General features: G+C 35.3%; 1 protein-coding gene across 2 annotated transcripts; it reads right to left on the bottom strand.

Annotated features, from left to right (window-relative positions):
• Positions 1-6965: 6965 nt before the first annotated feature.
• LOC128999840 (serine hydroxymethyltransferase-like) lies at positions 6966-16509 on the bottom strand. Of its 2 annotated transcripts, none has more exons than XM_054426546.1 (10): positions 16436-16509; positions 15520-15728; positions 14422-14597; positions 13738-13920; positions 12409-12507; positions 11469-11582; positions 10309-10481; positions 8823-8997; positions 8026-8142; positions 6966-7153 (listed from the first exon to the last, which is right to left on the bottom strand). In XM_054426546.1, the coding sequence occupies exons 2-10, from the start codon at positions 15705-15707 to the stop codon at positions 6984-6986; spliced, it is 1395 nt and encodes a 464-aa protein (XP_054282521.1). In that variant the 5' UTR covers positions 15708-15728; positions 16436-16509; the 3' UTR covers positions 6966-6983. The 2 variants fall into 2 exon arrangements, with proteins under 2 accessions (XP_054282521.1, XP_054282522.1); XM_054426547.1 differs by having other exon boundaries at positions 15520-15719; positions 16436-16494.
• Positions 16510-20343: the final 3834 nt, after the last annotated feature.

Genomic DNA, 20343 nt, shown 5'->3' with positions numbered 1-20343 from the left:
TTTTCAAATAGCAACCCCTATTGAGTGACCCCTCATTTTGAAGGGTTTGTCAAAAGAAACACAATGACGCAAATCCGAGGTGAATATCTCACTCCTAGCTAAAATGGCGGATATTCCAAAATGGGTGCTTTTTTACAAAAATTAAATTTTTCACTACCCGCCATTTAGGCTAAGGGTGAAATATCTACCTCGGGTTTGCGTCATTCTTTTTATTTTAACAAAACCTTCAAAATGAGGGGTCACTCAATAGGGGTTGTTGTTGAAAAAAATAAGTCACCCCCACCCCCTACCCTGTTAAAGGGGTTGAAAAAATATTGTTAATTTAAAAAATTGCGGAATCTATGTCAACAATCAATTCCACAAACAGAATATTTCTATCTATTTCGGTTTTAAAAATACAGATTTCTTTCCATTATTTGTGAAATTGGTGCTTTTCACGTACAGTAAATAAAATTTTGGAATATCCGCCATTTTAGCTAGGAGTGAGATATTCACCTCGGATTTGCGTCATTGTGTTTCTTTTGGCAAACCCTTCAAAATGAGGGGTCACTCAATAGGGGTTGCTATTTGAAAAAAATAAGTCACCCCCTACCACCTACCCCGTTAGGGGGGTAAAAAAATATTTTTGATGTGAAAAATTGCGGAATCTTTGTTAACTATTATTGCCACAAATAGAATATTTCTATCTATTTCGGTTTTAAAAATACAGATTTGTTTCCATACTTAATTTACACACTGTATACATGATTGCAAGAGGTGTCAAAATTGTTATATAATAATTAATAAATAAATAAAAAGGTCTTTATTTAGCAAGCGTTTTTTCAGATACAATATTTCTGCTTTTCAAAACAACTCTTGTCCTTAACACTAATAAACTATTCATAAAAACTAACTATAAAACATTAAAACAATATATAAAGAATCTATGAAAACAATGTAAAACAATCCATACCAACAATCTATTTAACAATATTAAAATAATAAAAAATCTATAACAAACATTACTTAAAATAACCAGAATCTGCAATACTAGGACTAGACCAAAACAATAAAAACATACATTTACTTTCGATACAACTACTTTTACTAAACAAATATTCCTTTAACCTTTTTTTAAATGTGTTCAAAGAGTTGGCCCTTTACTTGATCGGGGAGAGGGGGTAGCGGATTTCTACCCCCGGATATTTACCCCCATGAAAAAACGCCTACGTCATTTTGACGTCACGAGGGGCGGGGCTTATACATGGTCTAGAAACAGCCCGCGACTGGAAATCTACCCCCGGACATCTACCCCCGGACATCTACCCCCCGTGGTCAGCTCTGCCGCGTATCGGCCAATATTCATTGTGTTGTATAATTGATTTTATAAATTGCTTTACCTTCTTATATCCAGTAGTAAACATGCGATATGTCGATGTCTGTTTTAACATTATCCATATTTATAATTCAATAAGTTGTAACAGTCCTTTTCAACCCGACCTATTTCACTGATTTTTACGACTGAGGTGTCTTTTAAAAGCTTAAGATCTAGCGCAGTACAAAATGGTAATTAAAAGGATATTTCGATTATAGCTTCAAAAGGTTGACCCCTAAGCCTTTGATTTATTCCTAGAAGGTGCTTCCAATGGTTGACCAACTTTTACTCTATACAGTAACAGTTTAAAAGTGAAATGTGAGGAGTACTCATCAGATCAATTTTTAAGTTAGGTTGTGAAAACATGAATGATGGTCTGCAACTGTAAACAGGAGATGAAAATTTATGAAAATAATATAATATTGCGCACTTTTCACATGGTCAAGTGTTACATCGTACTGAACCATTGTTTTTACACACATTTCTTAAAGGATAAAGTGAATAAACTGTGGTGAACTTCCGGTTTATTCAATGTAGGCCTAGTAGGAATAATTGTTTAGTAAACCAAAACTCAGTTGTAAACTGTTAAATTGAGAAAGAGGATCAATAAAAGTCAGGTGTATAATGGTAAATTTTTCATATCACCTAGTAAAAAAAAACAGTTTCTAAGATTTAAATGCGTACCTACTAAGAAAGGATTTAAAAGTATTTTCTCTTAAATACCTAAAATAAGACAATTCAGTTGTAAACTGTTAAATTGAGAAAGAGGATCAATAAAAAGTCAGGTGTATAATCGTAAATTTTTCATATCACCTAGTAGTAAAAATATTTAGTTTCTAAGATTTTAGATGCGTACTAAGAAAGGATTTTAAAGTATTTTCTCTTAAAGACCTAAAAAAAGACAATCATTCAAATTCAAAATAATGGCCACATTCAATTATTTAAGCGTAGCCTAACATCTTTTAATATATATATACGCCTAAATACCCCTATTGCAGCACATTTGCATGTTCAGAGCATGTATAAAGTCTTATTGGAAAATCCTGCCTTAAAACAAAACTTGTCAACTTATGTCCATAAATAAGTGTTCAAAAGATTCATTCATAAGAATATTAAATAGGAAGTGAATAAGCAGGTTTCCTGCCAGTAAAATGTTAAAATGAGGCATTTTAAGGTAGTATACAGAACAGAATTAGGTTAAACCCGTCGACACTAACGGTTACTTTCAAGGCTTATGCTAATTCATATAACTGCGATAAATAGATTGAAGTAATACAAATTTTGAGCATTTAGCTCTTTAGCTTTTTTTTGATGAGTAATAAGTGTAAAAGCAATAATGACTATTGCGTTAGTTACAAAATATGGTTGATCATTCAATGAATAAAATATTTCCCATACCGTACGTCATAAGAGTTATTATTACAATGTTAACCGGTTTCTCTTCTTTTGGAAGAACCTTTAAATAGTATTAAAATCGTATTGGTCAATCTTTTGTGATAAACACTTCCGATCCGCGCTCATGCATGCGCCGTTAGCTGTTACTGTATGTGAAAGTTTGTCAACCATTTAAATCACTGTCTGGAAATGAATCAAATGCTTAAGGGTCACACTTTTGAAGCCCTTTATCAACATAAGGTTTTAAATACCATTTTGCGTTGAGCTGGATCTTAAGATTTAAAATTAGACCTTAATCATAAATATCAGTGAAGTAGTTCGGGTGAAAAAGGGCTGTTACAACTTATTTTATTAGGAAGATAGATAATGTTAAACAAGGCAATGACATATCACATGCTTAATACTAGATATTAGAGGGTAATGATTGACCGAAGAGACGTTGATTTACATAAAATAATTAATAAAATCAATTACAACAATGAATATTGGCCGATACGTGGCAGAGCTGACCACTGGGGGTAGATTTCCGGGGGTAGATGTCCGGGGGTAGATGTCTGGGGGTAGATATCCGGGGGTAGATTTCCAGTCGCGGGCTGTTTCTCGACCATGTATAAGCCCCGCCCCTCGTGACGTCAAAATGACGTAGGCGTTTTTTCATGGGGGTAAATATCCGGGGGTAGAAATCCGGCGACCCGGGGAGAGCATTATACTGTACATGGTAGGGCCGAAGTATGAGAAGGCGCGCCTCCCCACCTCATGTCTGACTCTAGGAAAGTGCAACAACTTGTCCTGTCTCGTGCTGCGAACAGAGACATCTCGGCGAGAGAGAAGTTTCTCACACAGGTACTCAGGCTGGCTGTGCTCTATAGTCGTTGGATTTTATTTAGGTCGCCTTTTTTTAATGCTATTTCCGTATGCTGGAAGACAATAATCAAAAACTGACAATACCAAGGCCCTAATACTAGTTTTATTTTGGCGCTCTCAGGTAAAATCCCTTTCAATCTATGTAGACCCCGCAGCCGGCCAAGGGCTTGCTGACACATGAGTATACGTAGAATAAAACAACAAAAATTTATATGTGTTACGTGTTTTTCTATGTTACTTTGGTTACATTTCTGTAGAGCTCCAAACTCGAGTGTCTAAACTTTTTCCCCCGACAGTAGCAACTATTTATTATCATTTTTGCTGATTCCTCAAATTATTTCTTTATATACAGTAACCATAAAGTTTTATTTGTGTTGACTATTATTGCGCATTATTATTGTGGTGAATAGTGGTAATAGGGAATAGTGTGGTGAAAAATAGCGTTTGTACCGCGGACCTAAATGGTTTTGCAGCTGGTTTGGTTGTCTTAAAATCGGTTCTCGTCCATCCCTATTTCAAACAAAACTTTTTTTCACTATATAATAATAAGTTACAAAGTAGTAGGTAACCTTGGTGGCTGCAAAAGGGTTATTTTATGTTTTTAAAATGCATAAATACACTGAAGGGTGGTGGCAAGAGGTTACCAGTCTCTATGTAATGTTGTGATATTATTATATCACAACATTACATAGAGACTGGTAACCTATATGCGTCAATGCCCAGGATGTCGAAACCCAGAAAAGGCAGAGAAAATCCCCTCAGTTTTGGCGACTTATTTCTTTTTCCTACAGTCACCCGACAAAGTTGGCTTCCTTGTACTGTTTATAGTACAGAAAGCTGCTAATTGCTGCATATTTATACTTTGCCGTACGGTTTATACTTTGCCGCACATCAGGATTCCAACGAAACAACACAAAACAGCGTGGTTCCATTATGCACGTAATCCGTGTACGCTTGGAAATAGGTTGGCAACACTTAAAGATAATTATACTATGAGCAGCTGATTGACTATTATAACTACGATTTAACCTGTCATTTCGTGTTTATAATTTCGGTATTTCTGAACTTTCTGGACTTTTCTTTTAAACGTTTTTAAAACCTTCCTACGATCTTAATAAACAAGAAAATACATTTTAAGCATTTTTTTTAGGCGCGGAAACCACTTCAAATTACAAAAACATACGGAACTATATTCTCAAAACGCGGAGCACATTTCTTGCCGAGGAAAAATAGCGGAGTGATATGGACCGCGGGTACTACTTTCTCTAGGGCACCATTTGTGTTGCCAGCTGAACCTAAAAACTTTGTTGCATAGTGTTTGAAAGACTAATTATTTATATGCTTTATAGTGACTGTAGGAAAAATATAATGTGTAACACGAGTGAAAAAGGCCATTGCTGCACTCGAGATCATTCCACACTCGCCTGCGGCTCGTGCGTAAACGTTGCTCTCGTGTGCAGCAAAGTGCCACTTTCACCACTAGTTACACAAATAACTATTTCCTACTGTCACCCGACAATGTGGGCTTCCTTTCACAGATTATAGTACAGAAAGCCTTACTTTGGCGCACACGAGTGTCCAACCAAACAATACAAAACAGCGTGTTTTTATTATGCACGTAACCTGTGTACGCTTAAAAATAAGATGGCAACACTCAAAGATATTACGACTACGATCAGCTTGTACAGCAAATGTTCAATGTTTGGATTTAACCTAACCTAAAAACGAGTTGTAGGCCCAACATTGTACAGTGTTTGAAAGACTAATTATTTATATGATTTATAGTAGCTGAAGGAAAAATATAATGTGTAAAAAGTGCTACCTGCCTTTGCTGCACTCGAGAAACTTTCCACACTCGCCATTAGTTAGGTACACAAATAACCATTTACTTCCTAGATATTGATAATTTTTGCCAAGATATTAATATTAACTTTTTTCTTTGTTGTCTTCTCCATTCCAATCAATCGTTAGACCGCAGGTTTAATTCATTTTGCTATCCTTTTCAGAGGAATCTTTTGTTGTAAGTTTTAGTTGAGACTCAGAAATTTTTTACAATTTGATGTAAGTTAGTTCAATCAGTCAGAAGTTCCACACACAGAAGTTTTGTTCTTCTCTTGGGCGGAATATGTTTTCACAAGTTAGAACAAATTGTTTTAGTTAATTAACAAAAAGTATTATAAGTTTTGTTGTACATTGTGATTTGTAAACTTGGAAATAGTTTGTATTTAAGATTATTATTGTAATTATTACTGTAATAGATTTTACCTAACCCGCCATGTTAAACTTCCCTATCCCAAGCGTGATGTATACAACTTCTTTACTTCTCGAGTGATGTAAAGTTGAAAAAACTCACTCGGTGAGGTAATGAAACCCATTTAAATAACATTGAGTGCTAAACTTAAAAATATATACCTCTATGGAGCCAACGACGTTCAACGCTAGAAATCATATGTGCGCTTGAATGTTATTGTTATGCTTTAAAGTATTTTCCTAACCTAGCTTTTGTTTGAAATAGAACGTTACTGTTAGAAGATGAGTGAAATGGATAATGAAAAATATTGTACGTAACCCCGTGTATATTGTCGGGTCAGGTAAAATCTTGTACGTTACGCGTTAGCGTGTTTACATCACTTAGGTGAATTATGCAACTCGCTTCCGCTTGTTGCACAACATTCACCTGCGTGATGTAAAAACGCTCTTACTACACTTGTAATGTAAATAGCTATTATTACTTGTGGAGTAATAAATACTTATTACTATATTTACTATTGTTACTTGTGGGAGGGACACTGGGTCTGAGAACTGCTGTAATTACTCATAAATACAAACTTACTTGTGCATGAAACAAACTTAGCCAAGTCCGATTATTACCAGTATAGCGATATCTTGGTTTGTTACGTGTTATGCCTGTGTTTTGTGTAGTGTTTACGCTTATATTTATTCTGATATTTTTATGTGTTTCACACTTTGAAAATGTTGCTTTTGCAACAAAACTAGTCAGCACCTTCTACCAAATAAAAGTTTTGGACTATAGACCGAAGTAAAATAATATAGCCTATTTTGCTAGTGAAATTATTCTGATAGCAATTAATTGTTTAGATGACTGTACATGTGCAAAATAACAAAAGCAACAATGGCAGAAGAAGAGTTCTTACTTCTTGTGCACATGCCCAACTTACTCACCAATCTAAATAGACTTTATCTTTAAGAAGACACATAATTTGTGTCCCTGAGAAAAGGACAGTTAGTGTCAAATCAAATCATAATTTGTAGATTTCAGATGATTAATCGTAAATATTTTCCAATTAAAATATTAACAGAGGAAGGAATAAATTCTTAAAAAAGTGTATAAATGATTTATTTTCCATAATTAGATCTCTGGGTGGAATGTAGGTATGGGAAAATTTTCAGCGAATTGTTCGATTTCATGCTTCAAACTCTCCACCTTTGGTTTTATTACGCTGTCCTCCAAAATGACCTTTTTAAAGTCAGCTACTAGTGGTCCTGCCTTCAACTGAGCTTCTTGGGCTATCTTCAAACCTTAAAAGACAAAAATAGTTTTAAAATTTAATGAAGGAGGCTAGGCTGCCAACTTATGAGAAAACATGTGATGATAAAAATGGCTGTTAAAAACAACATTCAATAACTTCGCCTATTTAAAATTATTACCAACTATAGAACATAGCTCTTGTACTCAGTCTGAGCATCGACTAACCAACACAAGTAGACTTCTCATCCCGTTGTAAATTTTGAAGCTCGTTTTTCTTGTCTAGTCCATGTTGGTGACACAGATCGCTAGTGTCGACGAAATTTTGTTTCTATTACTCGTATTTTAGAGTTGATTTCAAGATTTATGCTTTACTGTTAGGTTATATAAATAGAGTATGACTTATTGTTTATGATTAGATCTTTTTATTTTGATTAATTAAACGAGGTTTTAAATTACAGGGACTGAAATATCAAGAAACAAATTGTAAACAAAACACGACCTCTACAGTACACCGGACAGAACTAATAATAAAATTGGCTTCAGCTGAACCATAGGATAAGAAATCTACTAAGGCATTCTGTTTTATCCATGGTCTGAGCTAGAAATCACAACCACTGACTATTCCACTGATTGAACTAATATAATTACAGTAAAAATTCTTCTTAAAACACATTTTTTTAGTGCCTGCACGAGTAGAATTTTTTTAGTACAGTGATTCAAATAAAGAAGTACTAAATAAATGTTTTTGAGAAAAACGTATAATCCCCTCAAATTCGGAGAGAAACCATATTTTACATATTTTTTTCACTTATGTTTTATGAATTTGTAAAGATGATAAAGTAAAGAGGCTTTTGTGTAAAGTCGACTAAGTCTTATTATTTTCATTAATTGTCAAAAATATTATTTGATTCACACTGCCTACCTCTATCTATAAAGTCGACAACTCTCTCCATCTCTGGTTCCTTGAAGTTTCTCGTAGTCAGAGCAGAAGTACCAAACCTTATCCCACTTGGATTCATGGCACTTTTATCTCCAGGAACTGAAAAATACAGTTTATTTTTTTGATAATGTAAAAAATCAAAAAAACCCCTGATTTAACTTTTATAAAGTCGAGGCAATTCATTTTTGTGTGGACATGATTAATCCTGTACGCTGAATTGCTCTTAAGTCACTACACAGTTCTATTCGGCTTGTAAATCTGGCTGACGGAATCGTCTGAACAGCTGATATTAGAAACAATTCAACTCTCAAGAATCGGCTGTTTTGACAATAATAAAATACTTGCTATGTGTGCAGTGGGCTTTACCGTCTTTGTTGAAACAGATAGCAACATGCAGATAGAAAAAAGATAAAATACACTTATTACAGCAAACCTGCATAAGCCAATTTCTCAGTGGGTAGATTACTTGATGCATGGTGGAAGAGCTTCACAGAGATTCTACATTCTAAAATTATATTTTCTCCTTTAGCTTTAGTTACTTAGTTGATCTGACATAAAATATGTTACAGTAGTCTACAGTAATTTGTTCTCTTGGATTGAATAACATTTTTTGTATTTGACCAAATTCTATAATTTCTACCAGTTAATTCTGTAGGGGACTCAATACATGATACGATGATGTCTATTGTTTTTCTAAAACTGGCTACACCTTAAAAATGACAATGTGGTGTTAAATTTTGCCAACAGTTAATGATACAAAGTAAAAGAAAATTGTTTACCAGTATTCTTGTTGCATGCTATACTCAGTTCCTCAAGTATAAACTCTGCTTTGGCGCCAGTCAGCTGCGCCGGACGTACATCTACCAGAGCCAAATGGATATCTGTGCCACCAGTGGAGATCTTATAACCTCTCTTCTCCAGCCCGGAACATAATACCTTGGCGTTCTTCACCACCTGTTGTGAAACATTCAATGCATTTTCAGACATATATAACCATTGATTATTGATAGAATTATTTCCATCCCTATGTTAACGTTGTCACCAGTTTTTATCCAAAACGTACATAGTCAAATAGGTTGTGTTTTGTTTACAATTAATTTCTTGTTATCTATAATATTAAAATGTGACAGGTTTTTTTATTTCACGATTCTGAATCAACCACTTGATGGATTTTCATGATTTTTGTGTTGAAAGAAAGATAATTTTGAGAACTAGGGAATGTTAAAGCCATAATTTTAGTTTAGGGTCCCAGTTTTTTAGAAATTAAGTTTTAATTTTAAAGGAGTCTTAAAAGGAATGCTTATGCAAATTATTTTTGTTTCTGTTCGACTTTTTGAGGAAAGAATAGGAAAATAACAATGTTTACATGTTTAAATTCATCTTGGCAGATGTTTGTTAACCGGTAAATGTTTAACTGTTTGAACTTTGCTTGGATTTGAAATAGAAATATTGATATAACCTCAGTTTTGTTTTAGTTGACTACTCAATTCCCGTACGTAGGACGGGCCAACAGCTCGTTTCAGTAATTTAAAAACTTGTTTAACTAAATAAAACGATCTTATTATAAACAATAACTCATTCCCTAGTTATAAAACCAAACGGCAAAGCACAAATCATGAAATTATTAACCATAAAATAATAGAAACAAAATTTCGTCAACACTAGCAATCAGTGACTCCGGACATGAACTAGACACGAAAAACAAGCTTCAAAATTTACAATGGGATGAGAAGTCTACTTGTGTTGGTTAGTCTATGGAATAAATTAGATGTTTACTTCGGTATCTAAAATCTTTCTAAAATGCAATGATACAAGACACACTCTGAAATTAGATCCTGGCAAAACAAAGCTTGTGTGCAGGAAGTGAATTGCAATATTAAAGAATATCAAACTCAGATAATTAAACATTCAACTATTTTATTGAGAAAATTAACTCAGTTACCTTAAACTGCCAAACTGATAAGAAAAACCAACCAAAGTTTAAAATTTAAAAAGCCGTGTTTTTTTATGTACCCTACCGGGGAGTGGAAAGTTTGAACAAAAATGTACAATAGAACTCCAATCATCCAAAATCCAACAAATCCGAAAAAATTTGTCTATTGTCCATTTTCTATTTTTTTTTTGTTAAAATCCAATTATCCGAATATTGGATCATCAAAATGAGTTCCAGTCCCAATTGATTCGGATAATTGAAGTTCTACACTATTAATAAGTATTTAAAGCCATAAGTTATACTATAAGTTTGAGGCTTGTTGTCTACATTACCTGGTGCTGATATTGTTTATACTCGTCACTCTGTGCCTGTAGCAGTGTCGTAGCCACAGCTGCTATCTGGTGGTTGTGAGGTCCTCCCTGTAGTCCCGGGAACACTGCCTGATTGATCTTGTTCTCTAGGTCGTACATCACCTTCTCTCCGGACTTTGTCACCTTCCTTACTCCTGGAAGAAACTTATACGTTTAAGTAATCATGGGGCAGTTGCTTAGTGACAACTAAAACTTTTTCCTACAGTTACCTAACAATGTACATGTTCTCTCACTGATTTGAGAAAGCAAAGTGGCCAATTCTCTCATCAGTGAGACAATGTTAACATTGTCTCACTCTAATTACTTTGTCTCACTCCAGATTTGCAACATGAAGGAACGAAATAGTGAGCGCGTAACATGCAGACAAGGTCGTATGCACGCGAAATACGTTGGTAGCACTGGCTGTAAATCAACTGGTCAGCTGTTGTACTGTTGTATTTGTCACTTCACATTATCACATTAAAAGTTCACTTCTGTGTAAAAATATGTCATGTTTCTTTACCAATTTATTTGTTTTATGGTAACTATAGGAAAAATATAATGTGCAACTCGAGTGCAAAGTGCAATTGCCTCACTCGAGAAAGCATTCCTCACTCGCCTAAGGCTCGTGAGTAAGTATTTCTCTTGAGTGAGTCAATTACTCCCTTTGCTCACTAGTTGCACAAATAACTATTAGATTGAATCTTTGATAACAGAGAGAAGTAGATATTTCAATTGTAGGCAGTTTACAGGAAAAAACGTAGTTAAAAGAGCTGTCAGAGTAAATAATTGATTAGCGTCAAAAACATCAACTTTTCAACCAAGCCAGACAATTCAGTAACAATGGTTACACCACGGTAAGTGGTTCATTTATCGTAAGCTATAGCACACCAACTATCAAACAGGGCCATCTCCAAGGGGGGAAACGGAGTTTTAGAGTTCAGCAAACTCTGTTAGTGCCTCTTTCAACTTTGTTCTTTTTTTATATAAAAAACTGGCTTTAGCTAGTCATAAATGGGATGTCTACATCAGCACCCAGAAGCAAATAATTTTAAGTGCATATCATTTTTAGGCTTCTGAAAATGTTGAACAGTTCATCTTATAAATTGAATAAAAAAAATAGTTCTTTGGTTATGTCATACCTTTGCGGTAGAATATCATTCCTGCACGAGGCCCTCGTAAAGTCTTGTGAGTCGTGGTGCTGACAACGTCGCTGTACTCAAAGGGCGAAGGAATAACTCCAGCAGAGACCAGACCTGAGAAAAGGTTTAGGGTTAAATTAAATTTACCATACTGGAAATGATTAACTATTTTTGGTTATCCAACAAATAAACTTCTATGGTTCCTCGAGTCAGTATGTCCTTGCAATGAAGGATACTGATAGAGATTACAGTCCTTCATCAACAGAATATTTACAGTACCACAGCCAAGCCCTGAAAAATTATGCAGCATCATCATGCTATACAATGTTACTGAAGATTTAGTTATACATATCTACAATAATATGTTGTTGTGAGAACAATTATTTTTCAAATGTGCAATAACAACCAATCACACCTCAAGTACTGACTACTGACTATATTGTTGTATCCCATCAGTACCATGCTGCCAAAACAGTTAATTTAGCCACTAATGGGCTCCTGCATTGTAGGGGAGTAACAACATTGTTTTATTTCAAGGAACAAGTCATTCTCAACATTAATCCCTTTTGAACATTTTCATTTTCACGTATAAAAATGGTCTATTTGTAATACCTATTCAAAAATGTAAAACCATTTGTTTTGAAAATGATAGGTACCGTATTACAAATTTACAGAAAACTAGTTCATAAAAACGTTTGCACTCAACAAACTCAATGGTTTGCATTGAAAATACAAGAATTGTGGAGTGCCACAAAGGTATGCAATAGGACCACCTGTCTTACATATTCCAACTTTTGTTGCCTGAATGTTTGACACACAGCTTTTATTAATATTATATGGTACCAAGGGCAGAGACTTGAGCAGTTCTTCCAAAATAAAGTATCCAACTATTTTTTTAAAGAGCTTTAAGAAACAAAAACACAGTTAAAGCTGAACTTACCTGACACGTGGGCCATGTCTGACATAAGGTAGGCTCCGTGCTCGTCAGCAATCTCTCGGAACCTCTTGTAGTCAAGCGAACGAGGATAACAGCTGATACCTACAATATCGGTAAGATCAGTCTTGTAACTAAGGATTCAAAGAATAATTAGATTCCTCTTCAATATTTGTTGAATATTTTACCAAACTATCGATATGGTTTCATACAAAATAAAAAAAGGTATATATCGTCAGGAAACCAATATTCCTTGAGAATTGTTTGATTTTAATTCAAGTTGAGAGGAAGTTACTTGGAGTAAGATTTCATGTCAATCTCATCTGGACCAGTTACCTGAATTACTCATAATAACCAATCACCTCAAGTTAATTTACTCGGATCAAATAATTTATTGGTAAATTAACCTTATTAGGCTATGCAACTGTATATGATACCATTTTTGGTATGTTATGCCTTGATTGAAGTATTCATTGATGTAGACTTAAAAAAGAGCTCTTGACATGGTACAATGGTACAACTTAGTTAGTTTCAGAATAACATGAACATAGTTGAACTGAGCCTTCGACAATGTGTTCCAATGTCAAGCACTGATTCCTGTCGCATCCACTGACTTTTTACAAGATCAACCAGGAAGGACAACTTGTAAAATTAGTCACATAATAGGATTAAAGATTGTCCATGAGGTGTTTCCCTAGAAAAATCTATGGTTAAAAATGTATTCTGATTCTATACTCTTTCTTCAAAGTCCACTGTAAGCTTATCATACAATTCACTCTTTTAACACGTTCGCTGCTGACCGCTAGATGCCGGGACGGCGCCAGGAGCTGAACTAACGCTCGGTTGCTGCGTGACATTGCCGCTGATACACTGAATTACAGTAAAAACAACAGTAGTTATACTGGATGGCAATGTTCTGCAATAAAACTGGCTTTGGACATAGTACTAAGTGATTCTGATAGATAGCAATCACTACCCAGGTTACAGTCGGTAAAGTAGTGTCGCTATCTAGCAGGAAAGAGGTGGAACAAAGCCCTGTTCCAAATGACCCTGGTGGTGATTTTGGGAAACTATATTTTTTATTGTCAGAAAAGTACGTCCCCACGAGCTGCAAAGAAATATAGGACGCTTGTGACGAGCTGACTTATCCATGGCAAAGTTAAACAACAATGAATGGTGACGTTCCGGAACGTTTCTAGCTCCTGGCGCCGTGGCCCAGCTGACTTTCCGGAACGTCCATAGCAGCAAACGTGTTAAAGCCAAAACTATGATCAATAAAAATATTAATTTGAAATTTTGTTATCGTCACAGAAAACCTTGGTCTATCTATTTTACCTGCAACAATCATCTTGGGCTTGAATAGTCTTGCGTTCTCCGCCAGTCTGTCGTAGTCTATGAGCCCGGTTGCTGGATCTACCTTGTAAGGCATTGATTCAAAGAAGATGGAAGATGCTGAAACTCTCTTTGTTGCTGTCATAAAACCGTGTGTTAAGTGCCCTCCGTCAGGAAGATCCAAACCTAAAAAATAAAGAATTTGTATTTTATCTTTATCCTAGAAATATTTACAGCTCGTTAATATTTTGTGGTATCACTGATTATTCTGTTTTCTGATTAGTTTTCTGTCATAATCACAGTAATTTTTATATCATAGCAATTGTTTGTGAAATTGTTGACAGGACACAAATTGTATACAAAAAACTGGTTTTAGTCAAATTAGTTACTTGTTCTTGATTTGGAAAAGATGGAGTGAATGATAAGACTTGAATGTATGAAGTGAAACCTTTCACAAGTTGGCTTTTGACCTAAGACCAGCTAGTTCTATAGCTAGAATCATTTGAAAGCCCTTATCAAGGCCATCCGGGTCAAATTCCAAATCTTCAAAAAGTATTTGACTTTTCTCAGGATTGAACCTGCAACCTTCTGATTGCAAAAGGCAGGCGTTGTCACTACCAGCAGATTATTTCTGTTTAGCACTATGGACTGATAAAAGTACTGTAAAATATCAACTACATCCCTTACCCATAATTCTGTCATGGGGCTGTAACAAGGCAGTATATACAGCCATGTTGGCCGGAGATCCAGAATACGGCTGAACATTCACTCCCCATTCCTCTGGGCTGATATTGAAGGCTTCCAAAGCTCGCTTTTGACACAACACCTCGATCTTGTCTATGTACTCGTTGCCTCCATAGTACCTGGAATGTTCCCGTTAAACTAAAAAGGCAGTATTTAAAACAACAGTAATTATATTTTTTAAATAGATTTAGTTTCTAGTATTATTATCTTAGCCAATAGTACAGGGTTCTTACAAAAGAATGGTGCAAAACTAAACGGTTATTTTGCAAAACCACGAAACCTGTTGACAAAATCAAAGAATATCAACAAGAATTGAAACTATCATGGCAAAAATCTGTGCGTTTTGGCTTGTCAGTAATCTTCAATGTTTGTAATAACTGCAGTTTGTACGAGTTAAAGTCTCAAGGGCTTGTGTAAAACTGTGGACTGCGGTATGTGAAGTTCTCTACCAGCTTTGACCGACTGTCGAGGCTTTTAGACTCCGCGAAAACATAGCTTCGATTCTCTCCATAGTGTCTGGTGGAATCTGAGGTTGGCCCGAACTCTTTCCGGCACAAATAATCCAGTTGTCTTGAATTGCCTCATCCAACCAGCTATGCAGTTCTGATGAGGAGTCTCCTTTCTAAATTTGGTCTGAAAGTTCTGCTGAACACTAACAGTTGCATTAGTACAAGCAAATTCTAAAACATAAAATGCCTTTTCTTGTTTTGTAGTAGCAATTTTTTGGCAGGCTTTGAAGTACTCAACTAAGCAACTAAAACAAAACATAACTATGTCAAAACAAACTTATAAACCATTCCTTTCCATTGGTGTAACAATCAGCTGTTTTAAATTAAGGAAACAGATGTACCAATCGTTTAGTTTTGCACCATTCTTTTTTAATAACCCTGTATTATTAGATACCCAGAAGAAGCTTCATATATTTTATTGTTAAAATTCTTACTGACACATTGATCGATGAAATTTATCCGAGAAATTGGTGTTACCAATGAATAGTTTTAGTTTACAATCTATGTTTCTGAATTTAAGCTATCTCTCTACCTAGCTCCAGGCTGTCCCTCGGAGTATTTGTTGGTAAGGCAGGATCCGAGGCACTCCAGCGAGGCGGTCGAGGTGAAGTTTTCCGAGGCAATCATCTCGAGTCCTCTCAACTGTCGTCTCCGTTCCAGCTTGATCAACTCAAACAACTCTGGGTCCGAGGACTTTAGAGAGGCTTCCACCAATGGCATTTTGATAACTTTCTACAGAAACTGAATGATAAATTGAGATGTAATTGTTACAAATTATTGCTCTTCAGGAAAAGTTAGGATAAAAATATATGCTTTTGTTTACGAGGGGGTTAGAAGATCTAACCCATTTTCACCTGGCCTAAAACTTGTTTCAAAAACTTTTGATTGGAATTTTGCATATTAGCAAGTGCGTCTTCCAATACTTAAACACATGAAGTGTTGAAAGACACAGTTTATTAAATATTTGTATTGACCTTTTTTTAATTATAATAAAAACAGTTGGTGTACAAAGCTCCAACAGCAATAAACATGGTTATAACAACATTAATAAAAATCAAACACCATCACCGTCGTTAAAAACAAATTAAAATACAAATAACTTACATTTATGATTTTTAGGACTTCTTTTACACCAACCTGAAGATGCCGCACTAAGTGGCAAAATGTGAATAGTTCTCAGCCTGCATTCAAGAACTGAGGCAATTAGCCGTCAAGAAAAAGAGTATTAAAATTCCCTAGTATTTTCATAATAGAATTTCTTTATAGCATCACCTTAGAAAAAATTTCTAAAAATGAAGAATTTTGTAACCCGCCCTGGTGATTTTTGCTGACAACGCGTTATAGTGAATGTAAAAGAAATTATACTATTGATTTGAATTTCCTAATTCCGTACTAGAACCAATAACTTTGTATAATGAACATCTGCAGCTTTCCATCTACATACTTACCAAAAGATGAAATAATAGTAAAGAAGAAACAAAATAATTCTAAACTAAATCACAATTTTAACAAAACATCACAGTTGCAGCTTAAGAGCTCAAAAAGAAAAGAAAGACCAGGGCTGTATTTAGGTAATAACAGTTTATCTTTATCTGTAAGTGTTTTCAATTGATAACTCAATGTGTTATCTGTAAGAATTATGAAAATTACATTTATGAATGAAAAAAAGATGGGGTGATGTCATTTATGTTTCCAAGTTTAATTGAGAAAACATTAAATACCGGTAGTTTGCAATTGAAAACGGATGTTGTACAAGATCTTGAAAAACATCTTGCTACAGGGTATTTGTTTAAAAAAACAACACAAATTACATAGTGTTAGTCACCTTTTAGGCACAAAACAAACATCCCTCCTTCCTCTACTGCTACTCCATTACCAATCAGTTGAAATGTACTGTTGCATGGTTGTTGTCCATGTGGTTTAGTGTTGTTAAGAATTTATTGGAAATAAGACTCAACATTGTGTTTTCCCAAGTTCTAAGATGATGTCATTTGATTTACGTCAGGAAGTTTTTGCAGTTAACCCTTAAAGTATAATTCCTGTATAATAAATCATCTACAGGTTAAAAACAAACATAACGATAAATAATAGGATACTCATTTTGAGAAAAGAATGTCGAGTCTTATTCACAATAAATTCCTGATGGCACTAAACCATGTAGCTAACTACGCAACAATTCATATCATCAGTAACTAAAAGGATCGTTAATCGGTGTGATAGAAAATATTCCCAGCTGTTGTTGGACATTATTATTTTATTTGTTTATGTTAAATGTTTGTAATCATTATTTCATTCTCTAGATTTAACGCTTACTTATGAATTCCATTACTTGAATTGTTTTAAATAAAGCCTACTCATTCAAGGCAAACAATCTTTATTCTTCAACAATTTATTTAACACAATATCTGCAATCATGGAAAAACATTTTGCTCCAGCAAAACTTTCAATAGATCCAAACTCTTCAACAGCAGCAATGGAATGGAATCACTGGCTCAGGACATTTACAAATTTTATTGAAGTGACAGAAGCAAATGAATCTGAGAAATTGAAACTTCTAATCAACTACGTGGTGCCTTCAGTATATACTTATAGGTATCAGTGAATGTTTGAATTTTAAAGATGCAATTGGTAATCTTCAAAATCTATATTGTAAGCCAGTGAACAAAGTATTTGCTCGCCATGAGTTATCTACTCGTCAGCAACAACCAGGAGAATCAGTTGACCAATATCTAGAAGCTTTAAAGATACTCAGCAAAGACTGCAATTTTAAAGCTACTTCTGCAGAAGAAAATAGAGATGACTGCATTAGAGATGCATTTGTAAATGGTCTGATTGTTCCACACATTCGCCAGAGACTGCTAGAGAACTTTAAGCTGCCTCTTCAAGATGCTTATGAACAGGCCCGTTGTTTGGAAAGCGCACAACAACAAGCCCTCCTATATCAACCCAGCTCAAATCTCAATTCAGTTTTAAAACAAGAAAATTCAATCGTTCAAGACGATGATACAAATAATCCAACCATAGCCGCTACTTCTGGGAGTAATGATAGATGTTTCTTCTGTGGATTCAATAGACATCCAAGAAATGACTGTCCCGCATGAAATTCTTACTATAAAGGTTGTGGTAAAAAGGGTCACTTTGTTAAGGTATGTAAGTCTTCCTCTCAAATAGAAAAATCAAGGTTTGGTGTTCCACATAAGTTGTTCTTCAAGTTATCCCCGAGGTCTTTCAAAAGCTATTGTCCGAGTTAATGTAAATGATAAAGCAGCTCAAGCCCTAATTGACACTGGTAGTACCACTAGTTTCCTGAGTAGTGACTTGGTAAATCAGCTGAAAATAAAAACCTATCCTTCTAAAATCAGTCAAGTATCAAGTACCACAAGCTTCACTATTTGAGCATATTTCACATGATTGTCACCCTATTTCTGTGAAATCTCGCTGTCATACAGTAACAGATTATCAGTTTATTTCAGAAGAAATTCTCTCACTATTGCATGAAGGGGTAATAGAACCAAGTATATCTCCATGGAGAGCTCAAGCTTTTATTACCAGCTCCGAAAACCATAAGAAGCGTATGGTAATAGACTACTCTAACACTATAAACAGATTTACAAGTCTCGATGCCTATCCAATTCCAAATCTTGAAGAAATTGTCAATAAAGTTGCTAACTATGAAGTGTTTAGTGCCATTGATTTAAAAAGCGCTTACCATCAAATACCGATCAAGGCTGAAGATAAGCCTTTTACAGCTTTTGAAGCATGTGGTCAGCTGTATCAATTTACCAGAAGTCCTTTTGGGATGACAATTGGAGTTGCTGCATTCCAGAGAGTTATTGATGTTATAATCAGGGCAGAAAATCTTAATAACACCTTTGCTTATTTAGATGACATAACAGTATGTGGTAAAACACAAGAGGAGCATGATAGGAACCTAAACAGGCTGATGAAGGCTGCTAGCAAGTATAACTTGACTATTAATAAAAATAAATGTTCTTTTTCAATGAAATCTATTAGTCTCCTTGGATATACAATAAGCAACAAAACCATTAAGCCAGATTCTGATCGGCTTTTACCTTTAAAGAACTTCCCCTTGCCCACAAACGCATCATCCCTAAGAAGGGCAGTAGGAATGTTTTCCCATTTCTCAAGATATGTCCCACGATTTTCTGAAAAGATTAAAGTTCTGACAACCAGCTCTTTCTCTTTATCCGCAACGGCTAGCCTATAAATGCATTTATTGAACTGAAACAAGAGATTGAAAATGCCTCAATGAGTCCCATAAATCCTGATCTACCCTTCACTGTTGAGACTGATGCATCTGACACTGTAATAGCAGCAACACTGACCCAGAAAGGAAAACCTGTAGCCTTTTTCTCAAGAGCTCTGTCTCATAGTGAAAGGAAGCATATGCAATTGTGGAGTCAGTACGAAAATGGAGACACTATTTGCTAGGCAGACATTTCAAACTAATAACAGACCAGAAGTCTGTCTCTTTCATGTTCAACTCTAAGATATCGGGGAAAATTAAGAATGACAAAATCATGAGGTGGAGACTAGAACTATCGAGCTATAGTTATGATATTGTTTATAGACCTGGTAAACTGAATGTAGCTGCTGACTCTCTATCACGAGTGTGCTCGATGAGCGACAAAATGAACAGACTTCATCAATATCATGAAAGAATGTGTCATCCTGGTGAAACTCGTATGTATCATTGGGTAAGAAGCAAAAATTTACCATACTCCCTTGATGAGGTATGAAGAATGACTGCTTCCTGTAAGGTATGTTTCGAAGTAAAACCAAGATTCTTCAAACATGATGGAAAATTAATAAAAGCAACATCACCGTTCTAATGTCTTAGCCTGGATTTTAAGGGTCCTCTTCCCTCTTCTACAAGAAATCGGTATATGCTAACAATCATTGATGAGTACTCACGATTCCCATTTGCGTACCCCTGTCCTGATATGTCCTCTTCGACTGTTATTTGCAAACTGAAACAGTTATTTTCATTGTTTGGTACTCCTAGCTACATTCACTCCAATCAGGGTTCTTCTTTTCTTTCAAAAGAACTAAAGGAGTTTCTCGCTTTAAACGACATTGCTTCTGGTCGGACTACTGCTTACAACCCTCAGTGTAATGGCCAGGTTGAGAGGTATAATGGTATAATCTGGAGAACAGTAGAACTTGCCCTTAAGAACTACCAACTTGACTTGACAAAGTGGGAATTAGTTCTGGATGAAGCTCTTCACTCTATCCGATCCTTGCTTTGTACTGCCACGAATTGTACGCCACATGAACGAATGTTTGGACATCCCAGAAGATCACAAAATGGTGTTTCCACACCAACCTGGTTGAT

This window comes from Macrosteles quadrilineatus, unplaced genomic scaffold, assembly GCF_028750875.1.
Source record: "Macrosteles quadrilineatus isolate MER2022 unplaced genomic scaffold, UCM_ALF_1.0 Scaffold_8__2_contigs__length_117827958, whole genome shotgun sequence".
NCBI classification, from domain to species: Eukaryota; Metazoa; Arthropoda; class Insecta; order Hemiptera; family Cicadellidae; genus Macrosteles; species Macrosteles quadrilineatus.
The sequence above is the reverse complement of the archived record's forward strand: the minus strand, read 5'-3'. Positions and strand labels throughout refer to the sequence as shown.